The sequence below is a fragment of the Squalius cephalus genome (genome assembly GCF_949319135.1).
Source record: "Squalius cephalus genome assembly, chromosome: 25".
In the NCBI taxonomy this organism is placed as follows: Eukaryota; Metazoa; Chordata; class Actinopteri; order Cypriniformes; family Leuciscidae; genus Squalius; species Squalius cephalus.
In genome coordinates, this window is record NC_137146.1 from 26,014,966 (window position 1) to 26,030,659 (window position 15,694).

General features: G+C 46.3%; 1 protein-coding gene across 1 annotated transcript; it reads left to right on the plus strand.

The window, feature by feature from the left end:
* Positions 1-11,977: 11,977 nt before the first annotated feature.
* Positions 11,978-14,768, plus strand: LOC307153869 (uncharacterized protein; the record flags this gene model as incomplete). The annotated part of the gene is made up of 5 exons (XM_079863622.1): positions 11,978-12,031; positions 12,104-12,153; positions 12,239-14,327; positions 14,445-14,582; positions 14,765-14,768. Exons 1-5 carry the CDS (start codon positions 12,006-12,008, stop codon positions 14,766-14,768), a joined length of 2,307 nt encoding a protein of 768 aa, XP_079719748.1. The 5' UTR covers positions 11,978-12,005.
* Positions 14,769-15,694: the final 926 nt, after the last annotated feature.

The following is a 15,694-nucleotide window of genomic DNA, read 5'->3' on the forward strand; positions in this document are numbered from 1 at the left end:
ATTGGTAAACGGCAGTTGCTGGCACTATAAAGAGTCCCTTCAGGCAACACTAATATGTGTTGGAGGTCAAGTATGTTTTTTTTATGAATCTTTACTGGTGTTGTTGAGGTGGTTAGTTGTTGTGTTTTTGTTTGGCCATGGAGGGTACTAGCCGACTCTTAAGGTATGATGATAAATTGTTTTATTTGGCATTTCTTAACAAGTGGCATTCATCTAATAATTTTTTTGTTTGTTTGTCTACAGTTTTTCTTTGGCACTTCTCGGTTTTTGTGTCTGTGACCATTTTGGAAGTGGTAAGGTTTATCCAGGCAAGTTCTATAAATCATGTTTGTTAGCGTGTCTGTTTGATTCTTTCTTTTCCTGTTTTTCTTTTCCTAGTTGGTGGCTTTGTCAGGAGTGGTTATCCTTTATACAATGAGGCTGGTTTCCCCATGCAGGATGTGAAGCCACGAAGTTCCTACAGCTGGTATGGTGCTGCTGTATCAAATCCCATCAGTCCTCAAAGATCAAGGAGTAACACTTACAGTGCTGCACAAGTTAAGGGTGTGTATAGCAGTGTAAGCTATAGTCCTCAAAAAGACTCTTCTGGTTTTGGACCAGTGTATAAGCCTGGTTCTGACTCTGATGCTAGTAGTCAACTTCAAGGATCTCTGATATCTTCAACTGGTAGCGGCAATCTTGTTTCTGGTTCTGTGACCACTGCAATGGGAACAAGTATGCGCATTGAGTCTCTACCTGAGCCAACACAGCTCAACTATCAAACTGTAGTACAGTCTAGTAATGAGTCTGTGGTGTCTAGTAGCCAGCAAATAATGCAGAACAGCTCCCAGTCCAGTGGCCAATTAGTGGAAGTCAGCTACCAGTCTGCAGTGCAGCCCATTCTCAAGCCTCAGAGAAGTAGACTACAAGTTGTTTCCAAGTTATTTTCTGATAACCGGCCAGTCCAGATTTCTAGTTCTACCTCTTTGGTCAAGCCTTTGCAGCAGAGAAATGAGTCCTCACAACCCAGCTATCTGTTAGGGCAAGCCAGCTTTGGATATGGACTTGTGCCATTACTGAGTGGCCAGCAACTAGTGCAGTCACGCTATGGTTCCACAGTTCAGCCTAGTGGTGTGCAGCTAGCACAGGCAAGATACCAACTTGTGGCCCGGCCCAGCCTCCAACAATCATCTCAAGCCAGCAGCCAGAACTCTGAACCAGCTGTCTCGCAATCTGTGGACCAGTCCAGTAGCCTGCAATCAGCCGAAGCCAGCTCACAGTCTGTGGACCAGTCTGGCAACCAACAACCAGCCCAAGCCAGCTCACAGTCTGTGGACCAGTCTGGCAACCAACCGCCAGCCCAAGCCAGCTCACAATCTGTGGACCAGTCTGGCATCCACTCTGGCATCCAACAACCCGCCCAAGCCAGCTCACTATCTGTGGACCAGTCTGGCATCCAACAACCCGCCCAAGCCAGCTCACTATCTGTGGACCAGTCTGGCATCCAACAACCCACCCAAGCCAGCTCACTGTCTGTGGACCAGTCTGGCAACCAACAACCAGCCCAAGCCAGCTCACAGTCTGTGGACCAGTCTGGCATCCAACAACCCGCCCAAGCCAGCTCACAGTCTGTGGACCAGTCTGGCAACCAACAACCAGCCCAAGCCAGCTCACAGTCTGTGTCCTGGCCAAGCAGTCTGCAATCAGCACAAGCCCATTACCAGTCTGTGGACCAGCCCAGTGGCCTGCAGTCAGGACAAGCCCGCTACCAGTCTGTGTCCCGGCCCAGCAGTCTGCAGTCAGCACAATCCCGTTACCAGTCTGTGGACCAGCTGAGTGGCCTGCAGTCAGCACAATCCCGTTACCAGTCTGTGTCCCGGCCCAGCAGTCTGCAGTCAGCACAATCCCGTTACCAGTCTGTGTCCCGGCCCAGCAGTCGGCAGTCAGCACAAGCCAGTTACCAGTCTGTGGAACAGCCCAGCAGCCTGCTGTCAGTGCAAACCAGCTCTCAGTCTGTGTCCCGGCCCAGCAGTCTGCAGTCAGCACAAGCCCGTTACCAGTCTGTGGACCAGCCCACTGGCCTGCAGTCAGGACAAGCCCGCTACCAGTCTGTGTCACGGCCCAGCAGTCTGCAGTCAGCACAAGCCAGTTACCAGTCTGTGGAACAGCCCAACAGCCTGCAGTCAGCACAAGCCCGTTACCAGTCTGTGGACCAGCCCACTGGCCTGCAGTCAGCACAATCCTGTTACCAGTCTGTGTCCCAGCCCAGCAGTCTGCAGTCAGCACAAACCCGTTACCAGTCTGTGGACCAGCCCAGTGGCCTGCAGTCAGGACAAGCCCGCTACCAGTCTGTGTCCCGGCCCAGCAGTCTGCAGTCAGCACAATCCCGTTACCAGTCTGTGTCCCGGCCCAGCAGTCTGCAGTCAGCACAAGCCAGTTACCAGTCTGTGGACCAGCCCACTGGCCTGCAGTCAGCACAAGCCAGTTACCAGTCTGTGGAACAGCCCAGCGGCCTGCCGTCAGTGCAAACCAGCTCTCAGTCTGTGTCCCAGCCCAGCAGTCTGCAGTCAGCACAAGCCCGTTACCAGTCTGTGTCCCGGCCCAGCAGTCTGCAGTCAGCACAATCCCGTTACCAGTCTGTGGACCAGCTCAGCGGCCTGCAGTCAGCACAATCCCGTTACCAGTCTGTGGACCAGCTGAGTGGCCTGCAGTCAGCACAAGCCCGTTACCAGTCTGTGGACCAGCCCAGCAGTCTGCAGTCACCACAAGCCCGTTACCAGTCTGTGTCCCGGCCCAGCAGTCTGCAGTCAGCACAATCCCGTTACCAGTCTGTGTCCCAGCCCAGCAGTCTGCAGTCAGCACAATCCCGTTACCAGTCTGTGTCCCAGCCCAGCAGTCTGCAGTCAGCACAAGCCCGTTACCAGTCTGTGGACCAGCCCAGTGGCCTGCAGTCAGCACAAACCAGCTCTCAGTCTGTGTCCCAGCCCAGTGGCCTGCAGTCAGCACAAGCCCGCTACCAGTCTGTGTTCCGGCCCAGCAGTCTGCAGTCAGCACAAGCCCGTTACCAGTCTGTGGACCAGCTGAGTGGCCTGCAGTCAGCACAAACCAGCTCTCAGTCTGTGTCCCAGCTCAGCGGCCTGCAGTCAGCACAATCCCGTTACCAGTCTGTGTCCCGGCCCAGCAGTCTGCAGTCAGCACAAGCCCGTTACCAGTCTGTGTCCCGGCCCAGCAGTCTGCAGTCAGCACAATCCCGTTACCAGTCTGTGGACCAGCTGAGTGGCCTGCAGTCAGCACAATCCCGTTACCAGTCTGTGTCCCAGCCCAGCAGTCTGCAGTCAGCACAAGCCCGTTACCAGTCTGTGGACCAGCCCAGTGGCCTGCAGTCAGCACAAACCAGCTCTCAGTCTGTGTCCCAGCTCAGCGGCCTGCAGTCAGCACAATCCCGTTACCAGTCTGTGTCCCGGCCCAGCAGTCTGCAGTTAGCACAATCCCGTTACCAGTCTGTGGACCAGCCCAGTGGCCTGCAGTCAGCACAAACCAGCTCTCAGTCTGTGTCCCAGCCCAGCAGTCTGCAGTCAGCACAATCCCGTTACCAGTCTGTGGACCAGCCCAGCAGTCTGCAGTCAGCACAAGCTCGTTACCAGTCTGTGGACCAGCCCAGCAGTCTGCAGTCAGCACAAGCCCGTTACCAGTCTGTGGACCAGCCCAGTGGCCTGCAGTCAGCACAAGCCCGCTACCAGTCTGTGTCCCGGCCCAGCAGTCTGCAGTCAGCACAAGCCCGTTACCATTCTGTGGACCAGCCCAGTGGCCTGCATTTAGCACAAACCAGCTCTCAGTCTGTGTCCCAGCTCAGCGGCCTGCAGTCAGCACAATCCCGTTACCAGTCTGTGGAACAGCCCAGCAGCCTGCAGTCAGCACAATCCCGTTACCAGTCTGTGTCCCGGCAGTCTAGAATCCAGGTCTTTCCTAAGCCAGAGCAGTCAAGTTACAGGTCTCTTTCCAGTCTTGGTTCCAAACCTTTGGAGCAACCCATTAAAATACCACTTCAAGCTATGAGTCTGATGCAGTCTGTCCAGCCTGGCTTTCAAGATCCAGCACCTCTGCACTCTCAGACTACTCAAAATAAGCATTTATCTCCTGGCATATTGAGGTTGTTGCATCAAGTGAAGTCATAACTGCATACTTTGCCTTGTTTTCATTTAGTGTTTGCTTTTGTTTTTGAAAAAATAAACAAACCTGTAATCTCAAGTGTCTACTGGGAGTCTTAGTATTGTTTGTACTGCATTAGCATGACCTCATCTTTGTTTAACATAATCTGCTTTGTTCTCTCCTACGTTTACACCTGGAGATGAGTTGGTTGATCAGATCAAGTGTATGCTTAAACAGGTGTAAAGGTGTCAAATGTTTTGAGCTTATCCACTTTCTACAACTTCTAGAGGTAGTCAAATGCATTTGACTAGATTGCTTTCAGTGTAAACACTCATGTGGTCGACTGTTCAATGACCATGAATGTCCAACTGGCCCAATGCTTTAACATTATGGGAAGCATGCCACCCTTATGACAGTTTAAGTGTGCATTAGTATACTTTTTAAACTGTGTATATATAATGTACTTATAAATGTACTTTGAAAAATACTTAAAATTGCACTTGCGTTCTTGACATGCTGACAGAAAAGTCTAAGTATACTTGACTTGTACTCAAATTTTGATCGAGATGTACTGAAAAGTATTCTTGGCTGCTTGTTCACTGTTTCATAAACCTAGATTGTTTGATTTTTAGGGAAAATGTATGTTCCTAATTCTGAGTATCTGAATTTTTTGTAGGATGGTATAATGCTAGTATACATAGGAATTTACTTCAAATCTACTTCACTCTTTTCCCTCCATTGACTGAATTTTCCAGCCAGCCATGTGTTCACTGTTGTCACGGAAGGGGCGCTATAACACATCTTGGAAAGAGTACAGAATCTCCTGATGAAAACAGGGGTAAAGAAGCCACAGTAACAAGTGATAGAAGATTGCTTGGGCAAATGTAAAATAATGTGATCATCAAACATCTAACAGCATACATATGTTCAAAACTGCCTAAAGTTACAGAATGAAATGTCGGCCCAGGAAGGGTTAATGACTCTGAAGCTTTGGGGGGTGTTGATGTACTCGATCTACTCCATCTGTTTTGATCTTCATTCTGAATCTGATCCGGACGTAGTCTTTGACAAAAATGTAATTTTCTCAGCTTTTTGTTTAAAAATGTTGCTTTTTTAAATGAAACTTACCCACAGTTTTATTAAATATATATTTTATATAAAATAATCTTCATACATAATTTTCATAATCTTAAACCTTTAACTTTTGCTTTTTACTTCAACAAAAATCGGCCAAGGTTCTTCTTTAAAATGAGACCAAACTTAAGACTGTGCTCCAAAGCTAAAAAATTTGATGACAGCATTTGACAGGGAATTTTTTATCCTCTAGGACAGGGGCGGCCCGCGAAACAGTTTGATGCGGCCCGCGAGTCAATTCCTCCCCAAAAAACAAAAACAAAAAAAACTTCAGAAACAAAAATCTCAGCAATTACTTTTCCTGTTATAGAAAACACAAAATAGACAAAGTGGCAAGCAGCACGAGTCCACGAGCCGTGAGAGCAGGGCGAGGCCAGTAGCGCGAGAGTTAATGAGTCACCTGCGCGCCGCATCGGTTTCAAGTTTCTCACGGATGAGCTTCGGAGGCGCGCGCGCCGTCCGGTTTCAAGTTTCTCACTGATCAGCTTCGGGGCGCATAAAAAGATCGGAACGAAGACAGCGGAGGACCAGGCATGGACTTTACTGTGTGTGCGTGTGTTGCGTGTGCGTGTGTGTGTTGTGTGTGCATGTGTGTGGTAGTCGTCCACGAGGGGCTGCTGCTTTTACTTTCGTTTTGTCATTTGCGTATTAAAGTGGAATGAGTAGCCGACTAAAAGTGGCCGACAGCAAGTGGAATGTGTGGCCGACTAAAAAAAATATTTTAACTATAAGCAACCCAATTTGTCTAGATCTGTATTATTTCCTTTGTATAATGAGCTTAAATATTGCTGCGCAGTCGTGTGATTTAGTCTGCTTGATTAACATTATTACAATGTATTCCTATTTAACTCTGATATGTAGCATATATATATATATATATATATATATATATATATATATATATATAAGGTCCTCGAATGTGTTGGAATATTTCACCAGCATTAGCCTTTTCACAGTTTGTATCACTCCGCTTGTCTGTGTTTGCGCAACTTGCATCATTAAGCCAGTAGGTGGTGACAAGTGACTGTCTTTATGAGTGAACAATTGAAATTTAATTGAACTGATTTAATAGTGCCAAAAACATTGATTAACTCAAGAAAGAAACAAGTTGCTGAAACCAATCTTTAATGCTAAAAAGTTTACATCTATGCAAAATAATCCTTGAAAGATTTCTCATTTAAGGCCATTCCTGTTTGGAATATGTGATTGTGTATTGTCAACAATAAGCAGAAACATTTTGCATTTCCATTTTGTAGTGTGGATCATTCATTTCAACATTTATCCTCATTCTCATGTTTAAGAATCTGTTATCTTGACAAATTATTTATGCTACTGCCCACTGACGTGCTTTTAAAGCTATTGTTATCAAAAAATGTTGGCCTTCAAACACCTTAAAATGCACATATGTAGGTCCGAGAAATCAAAATTTTCTCGGGGGAGCATGCCCCCGAACCCCCCTAACTACCGCACATTTGAGTGTGTGTGTCTGTGTGGTAATATGGGCTGGTGTGGATAAATATACATTATTCTCTGTATCGAATCATGTTATCTTGTTACCCACCCCCAGCCCCTGATGTTTCGGGCTCATCCCCTGATGTTTTTAAAACCTAGAAATGCCCCTGCTCATTACAATGGCCATTAAAGAATGTTAAAAAATTGTAAATGGCCCTTGATAGGAAAAAGGTTCCCCACCCCTGCTCTAGGACCTCAGAGTAATTTTTTTTAGATTGATGATTGATACGCTTAAACGTATGAATACACTCTAAATTATGTCAAAATTGCAGTATCCTCCTAAGCCCAGAGTTAAAATAAAAAGTCTTAATCAACGTAAACAGTTGGGAGAAAATCAGATCCATGTATTTGGTCTTAAAGGACAAGTTCGGTATTTTACACATAAAGCCCTGTTTACAGATCGTTTCTGATGAAATAGAACGGTTAAGATTAAACTTTTGACAGATGCTGCTGTCCCGAGAATTTTAGGTTTATTTCGCTTCCCACCCCCCCTCAAGAATGGTAGTCTATGTGCACTGGAACAATCCTTCCTAAAACGCATTAAACTTTCATTTAAAAAGAGATGAAACTCACCGAGTGGTCAGGGGTGTTCACTGATATGCTCATACAAAAATCGCTGCAAAAGATGCTTTCCAACAGGTGTTTTACCATTCGTTGTAAAACTGTGGATCTATTTTTCCAAACGTCTCACACCCGTAGATTCTTCCGTTGAGAGCTTGAATAATAGACACTCCAGCCCAGTTGGTGGCGATAATGCACATTTGCCAATTGCAAGCAAACCACTGGCATTTCACTGAATACACAGAAGAAGCAGAAGAAGAAGCGGCGGAGTAATACCGTACCTCACACAGCACATTCAATGCAAGTCAATGGAGTTGGACAAAAACTATGATAAAACTGTAAAACACTGTACACTGTAAAAAATTTCTAACCCTCCCAAATCAAACATTTCAAGTGACCGATAACATCTAAATTTTTCAATTGGCCCAAGTGAAATTCTGTAAATTTCAATTGGCCCAAGTGAAAATCTGTAAATTTAATTTTATAATTTACAGAATTTCACTTGGGCCAATTGAAAAATTTAGATGTTATCGGTCACTTGAAAATTTTGATTTGGGAGGGTTAGAAATTTTTTACAGTGTACCCGGGTATGTTTAAGAGTAAGTAAGTGGATAACCTCAACTTTCGGTTCCAAAAACGGAGGTAACTTTCACGGTATGTTAGTAGTCATAGCAACTCACTCTCCGAACTTAACCGGCTCCGGAGCAGGTTATGTTCCAGGGTTAGTTTGTTTCAGAGAGGTGATGGAGCATGGCGTGCCCTTTTGAAGACGATCCAGTGGATGTGGAAGCACAGATAATACGAAATCTTTTCCGCCGTGAGAGGGTGATACGACCACGTATTGATGTGTTTTCGTATCCAAATGAATATTTGCGGGAGCGTTACCGTTTTTCAAAAGAATCGTTAATTTATTTAACGAAGATTTTGAAACCATACATAGCAAACGTGACACATTGCGGATTAGCGCTTAACACGGAGCACGTTTTGTGCATTGCCCTTCGCTTTTTTGCGACAGGGAGTTTTTTGTATACAATAAGCGATGCAGAGCATGTGGGAAAGGCAACTGTGTGTAGGGCTGTTCGTACAGTATGCATTGCACTCAAATGGTTCCTACACACTTTTGTGCAGTTCCCTGGCCATAAACCACTGAGGGTCATTAAAGAGGAATTCCACAGATTGGCGGGTTTGTCCGTTCTATGATATTCTATGACAGACCATTTTAGTTACATAGCACTACTTAATATCCATACTGTATACAGTCACAATCATTTTAAATGTTTCTAATTATATAACTTTCAATTTCAGGGTTCCCAAATGTGATTGGGTGCATTGATGGAACCCACATTCCCATTAAAGCTCCTTCAGTCAATGAAGGAGACTATGTTAATAGGAAGTCAATCCATATCAATGTGCAGGTGACAATAGATTTTTTGGGTGCTAAATGTTTGGGTGTATAAACCATTAAATCACCCTCATTACTGGTCCCCACTAACTAGGTAATATGTGATGCAACACACCTCATCACTAATGTTGAAGCCAAATGGCCAGAGTCTGTACATGATGCCAGAATGTTTAGGGAGTCATCATTGTGCCACAAATTTCAACAGGGTATGTTTTGCCTTACACAATGTTTTTTTTTTTTAATGTTTTTTTATGCAATTATACACTTTAACTACCTTTATAGGACACTTCAGTGGTTACTTGCTGGGGGACAGAGGGTACCCTTGTCTGCCCTATATGATGACACCCTACCCTGAACCTGAGCCTGGACCACAGGCACAATTCAACCTGGCCCACAGCAGACAAGGCAAGGTTTCAGTGCCTGCGTGGGCTCAGGGTCAGCCCAGAAAGGTCATGTGACATCACAGCTGCTTGTGTTGTTCTTCACAACATTGCCACACTGAGAGGTGAGAGGGCCCCCCCTTCTCTTGATGAAGATGGCCAAGAGGAACCCCCAGTGAACCCAGTAGACCAAAGAGATGGCAGGGTGGTACGAGACATGATTTGCCAAAATCACTTTAATTAAAACCAGTTAACAGTCAAGTGTTGTTCATGGTTTCTTTATTTCCTGTAACAAAAGACATTTGTATTTATTGCTTTAGATTTCCTTCAACAACAAATGGCAGATTAATGTTCACATACTGTTTCCCACCTTAAGCTGGTGCTCCAGCAATTCAAGTCTGGCCTTTTTTTAGGTTAAGCCTTTTCTCCTCCATTTGAAGCTGTATAAGGTCCATCTCCATGTCACTTTTCTGATTTGCTTTTGAAGGTGGACCTTATACAGCTCTTTGGCAGGCAACTAGAAAGACAGAATAATTAAACATGACAGATAAAGTCTGTATTACAAATACAGACCAAATATTTAAATGAGGAAGGAGAACTGCAGAACATTTCTTACACTGCTAAGATTCTGTGTGGAGGTAGATGGACCCTCATCTGTATTAAAATCTCCTGCCACATTCTGTAAAATGACAATGACAATTTATGTATTCTCTTATGTAAAACAGGGGGAATGCATTCTATGCATCATACCTCTATGGGCCTCCCCACATTTTCTGTTTCTGTCACAGCAGAAGTGATCTCTTCATCGTCATCCTACAGTGAAAATAAGGAAGGATGCTTGGTCTAGCAAACAGAAACCTAAAGACAATAATCACTTACAACTGTGACAGAGTGTGGTGTTGCAGGAGGATCCAATAATACAATGTGGCCATCAGCAACTGCAAGATAATTAAACCAAGATAATCATGCATATTCAATACTCAATGTATATTCTTAAACAAACACAACTAATAAAGAAGGACATTAGGAACATCTAAGAGTACTAGTAATAAGATTACAGTATACAGCATATGCAGTCAAAGCAGCATGCATACTGCACAAGTGAATCAATGACTGTAAAATGCATTCAAAATGCCTTTTTAAAATGGTGACAGTGTTGATGATTTTCTTTATTAAAACACTGACAAAAACATCAATAAATCATAAGTATTAATATGGTACACCTACATTTTACTAAGCCACTTGTCTTAGTAGTTGAGTCTGACGAACTGCCCCCTGGAATCCCATCGACCACAGGTCACCCTTTATTAAGGGACAGTGCCTCAGCTGGGGTGAGGGAAGGTGGAGGTGGACCCCCACCTGTTTTACGGACCTCAGCCTTCTTTCTATTGGCTACATAGAAAACTAAATTACATTAAATACTAAATTACATGGCGTCAGTAACAAGTTTAGTAAGTTTAGAAAATATTACCTTGCTGGAGAATGTTTTTGTGTTTCATTTTGACTTGGCTCACACTTCTTCTGGCTCCAGAAGGATTACACCTGATAAAACAAGAAGCCAATATATTACTAGCCAATTATGTGCATTACTACTGTAATATTAAGAAATGTATGGAGGCCAACAAGTAAATACTTGTCTATTTTTACTATATGCCCCAAATAATTTTTGCATCACAATGAAAGGGGAAAATAGGCCATTTATAATTTTATAAACTCACGCATTTACTCTGTCCGTTATTTTTTGCCAAGCAGCAGTATTGCTTTTTTTAGTTATAATGGGATTATAGTCTTCATAAGCAAGCATTAAAACCTCCAACTCAGTTACACCGAAGTATAGTTCACTTTTTTTCTCCCTGGGTTTCCATGGTGACTCCTGAAATCGGCAATCCATTGAAAATGTCTTTATGTACTCGTCGTGCGCACGCATTAACTCTGGGTTACCAATAGGAGGTTGATTAAACTAACTCCTCACAGGTGTTTTGGAACCGACATACCCAGAGTAAGCAAGTTTGGGGTTAACCAACCAAGAGTTCAAGGTTTATCTCAGTTAACCTTGCTTTCTGGAATACACCCCAGATGAGGGTCTCATCTGAACACAGCTTTCACCACAGGAAAGCTCACAGGAATAGTCCTGCAAGATTTTTATGTTGGCATGTATTTACTCTCATAACAAATCTGAAATAAAATTACCAGTTTGCTCTAGTTTTCAAACAGTTTCAATAAAGACGGAAAAATATTTGTATTTTCGCATTTGAGAAGTGCAGATAACAATGAGTTTAGCAACTCCTAAAGATACTCCAAACAAATCTGTTGATTAGTTAACACAACATAAAGCCATAAGTACAAATTTGCAAGAAAAAACATTTATAACATCTGTTATCATTGAACGAAATAGATTTTAATAAAAAAATATATACAGCTGCTTGACCAAATCAATGCTAAGAATTTTGAACAGTGAGCATACTACTGCTTCCTTAAATGCTAAAATGTATTCTCACTGAATAAAAAAATAAAGTATTTTAATTAATCCCCAAAAAGTATTTTGTGTGCTGTCTTTTTGTCCAGTAATCATAGGCCACATTTACACATAGCCGGGTATTTAGAGAAACAAATATTCCCCAAATATTCTGCATCTTCCCGTATAAAAAAGCAACTATCTTTAATGAAATGGCAGCTGTCATGATAAGAGTTGTAACACCTGAACCTAATAATTGAGTATTACATGTTGCCATGACAACTGATTGTCAGGAAACAATTGGTAAATGGCAGTTGCTGGCACTATAAAGAGTCCCTTCAGGCAACACTAATATGTGTTGGAGATCAAGTATGTTTTTATGAATCTTTACTGGTGTTGTTGAGGTGGTTAATTGTTGTGTTTTTGTTTGGCCATGGAGGGTACTAGCCGACTCTTAAGGTATGATGATAAATTGTTGTATTTGTTAACAAGTGGCATTCATCTAATATTTTTTTGTTTGTTTGTCTACAGTTTTTCTTTGGCACTTCTCAGTTTTTGTGTCTGTGACCATTTTGGAAGTGGTAAGGTTTATCCAGGCAAGTTCTATAAATCATGTTTGTTAGCGTGTCTGTTTGATTCTTTCTTTTCCTGTTTTTCATTTCCTAGTTGGTGGCTTTGTCAGGAGTGGTTATCCTTTATACTATGAGGCTGGTTTCCCCATGCAGGATGTGAAGCCACGAAGTTCCTACAGCTGGTATGGTGCTGATGTATCAAATCCCATCAGTCCTCAAAGATCAAGGAGTAACACTTACAGTGCTGCACAAGTTAAGGGTGTGTATAGCAGTGTAAGCTATAGTCCTCAAAAAGGCTCTTCTGGTTTTGGACCAGTGACTAATGTATATAAGCCTGGTTCTGACTCTGATGCTGGTAGTCAACTTCAAGGATCTCTGATATCTTCAACTGGTAGCGGCAATCTTGTTTCTGGTTCTGTGACCACTGCAATGGGAACAAGTATGCGCATTGAGTCTCTACCTGAGCCAACACAGCTCAATTATCAAACTGTAGTACAGTCTAGTAATGAGTCTGTGGTGTCTAGTAGCCAGCAAATAATGCAGAACAGCTCCCAGTCCAGTGGCCAATTAGTGGGAGTCAGCTACCAGTCTGCAGTGCAGCCCATTCTCAAGCCTACGAGTAGTAGACTACAAGTTGTTTCCAAGTTATTTTCTGATAACCGGCCAGTCCAGATTTCAAGTTCTACCTCTTTGGTCAAGCCTTTGCAGCAGATAAATGAGTCCTCACAACCCAGCTATCTGTTAGGGCAAGCCAGCTTTGGATATGGACTTGTGCCATTACTGAGTGGCCAGCAACTAGTGCAGTCACGCTATGGTTCCACAGTTCAGCCTAGTGGTGTGCAGCTAGCACAGGCAAGATACCAACTTGTGGCCCGGCCCAGCCTCCAACAATCATCTCAAGCCAGCAGCCAGAACTCTGAACAAGCTGTCTCGCAATCTGTGGACCAGTCCAGTGGCCTGCAATCAGCCGAAGCCAGCTCACAGTCTGTGGACCAGTCAGGCATCCAACAACCAGCCCAAGCCAGCTCACAGTCTGTGGACCAGTCAGGCATCCAACAACCCGCCCAAGCCAGCTCACTATCTGTGGACCAGTCTGGCATCCAAAAACCCGCCCAAGCCAGCTCACTATCTGTGGACCAGACTGGCATCCAACAACCCGCCCAGGCCAGCTCACAGCCTGTGGACCAGTCTGGCATCCAACAACACACCCAGGCCAGCTCACAGTCTGTGGACCAGTCTGGCATCCAACAACCCGCCCAGGCCAGCTCACTATCTGTGGACCAGTCTGGCATCCAACAACCCGCCCAAGCCAGCTCACTATCTGTGGACCAGTCTGGCATCCAACAACCCGCACAAGGCAGCTCACAGTCTGTGGACCAGTCTGGCATCCAACAACCAGCCCAAGCCAGCTCACAGTCTGTGTCCTGGCCAAGCAGTCTGCAGTCAGCACAAGCCCATTACCAGTCTGTGGACCAGCCCACTGGCCTGCATTTAGCGCAAACTAGCTCTCAGTCTGTGTCCCAGATCAGCGGCCTGCAGTCAGCACAATCCCGTTACCAGTCTGTGTCCCGGCCCAGCAGTCTGCAGTCAGCACACTCCCGTTACCAGTCTGTGGACCAGCTGAGTGGCCTGCAGTCAGCACAAGCCTGTTACCAGTCTGTGTCCCAGCCCAGCAGTCTGCAGTCAGCACAATCCCGTTACCAGTCTGTGTCCCGGCCCAGCAGTCTGCAGTCAGCACAATCCCGTTACCAGTCTGTGGGCCAGCTGAGTGGCCTGCTGTCAGCCCAAGCCAACTCACAGTCTGTGGACCAGTCTGGCATCCAACCACCCGCCCAAGCCAGCTCACAGTCTGTGTCCCAGCCCAGCAGTCTGCAGTCAGCACAAGCCCGCTACCAGTCTGTGTCCTGGCCAAGCGGTCTGCAATCAGCACAAGCCCATTACCAGGCTGTGTCCCAGCCAAGCAGTTTGCAGTTAGCCCAAGCCCCTTACCAGTCTGTGTCCCAGCTCAGTGCCCTGCAGTCAGCACAAGCCCGTTACCAGTCTGTGTCCCGGCCGAGCAGTCTACAGTCAGCACAAGCCCGCTACCAGTCTGTGTCCTGGCCAAGCGGTCTGCAATCAGCACAAGCCCATTACCATGCTGTGTCCCAGCCAAGCAGTTTGCAGTTAGCCCAAGCCCCTTACCAGTCTGTGTCCCGGCCGAGCAGTCTGCAGTCAGCACAAGCCCGTTACCAGTCTGTGTCCCGGCCGAGCAGTCTGCAGTCAGCACAAGCCCGTTACCAGTCTGTGTCCCGGCCGAGCAGTCTGCAGTCAGCACAAGCCAGTTACCAGTCTGGCATCCAACAACCCGCCCAAGCCAGCTCACTATCTGTGGCCCAGTCTGGCATCCAACAACCTGCCCAAGCCAGCTCACAGTCGGTGGACCAGCCCAGTGGCCTGCAGTCAGCACAAACCAGCTCTCAGTCTGTGGACCAGCTCAGTGGCCTGCAATCAGCACAAGCCCGTTACCAGTCTGTATCCCGGCCGAGCAGTCTGCAGTCAGCACAAGCCAGCTCCCAGTCTGTGGACCAGTCTGGCATCCAACAACCATCCCAAGCCAGCTCACAATCTGTTGAACTGTCAGGTAGCCTGCTGTCAGCCCAAGCCAGCTCACAGTCTGTGGACCAGTCTGGCATCCAACAACCCACCCAAGCCAGCTCACTATCTGTGGACCAGTCTGGCATCCAACAACCCGCCCAAGCCAGCTCACAGTCTGTGGACCAGTCTGGCATCCAACAACCCGCCCAAGCCAGCTCACAGTCTGTGGACCAGTCAGGCATCCAACAACCCGCCCAAGCCAGCTCACAGTCTGTGGACCAGTCTGGCAACCAACAACCCGCCCAAGCCAGCTCACAGTCTGTGGACCAGTCTGGCATCCAACAACCCGCCCAAGCCAGCTCACAGTCTGTGGACCAGTCTGGCATCCAACAACCCGCCCAAGCCAGCTCACTATCTGTGGACCAGTCTGGCATCCAACAACCCGCCCAAGCCAGCTCACTATCTGTGGACCAGTCTGGCATCCAACAACCCGCCCAAGCCAGCCCACAGTCTGTGGACCAGTCTGGCATCCAACAACCAGCCCAAACCAGCTCACAGTCTGTGGACCCGTCTGGCATCCAACAACCCGCCCAAGCCAGCTCACAGTCTGTGGACCAGTCCGGCATCCAACAACCCGCCCAAGCCAGCTCACAGTCTGTGGACCAGTCTGGCAACCAACAACCAGCCCAAGCCAGCTCACAGTCTGTGGACCAGTCTGGCAACCAACAACCAGCCCAAGCCAGCTCACAGTCTGTGTCCTGGCCAAGCAGTCTGCAGTCAGCACAAGCCCATTACCAGTCTGTGGACCAGCCCACTGGCCTGCATTTAGCGCAAACTAGCTCTCAGTCTGTGTCCCAGATCAGCGGCCTGCAGTCAGCACAATCCCGTTACCAGTCTGTGTCCCGACCCAGCAGTCTGCAGTCAGAACAATCCCGTTACCAGTCTGTGGACCAGCCCACTGGCCTGCAGTCAGCAC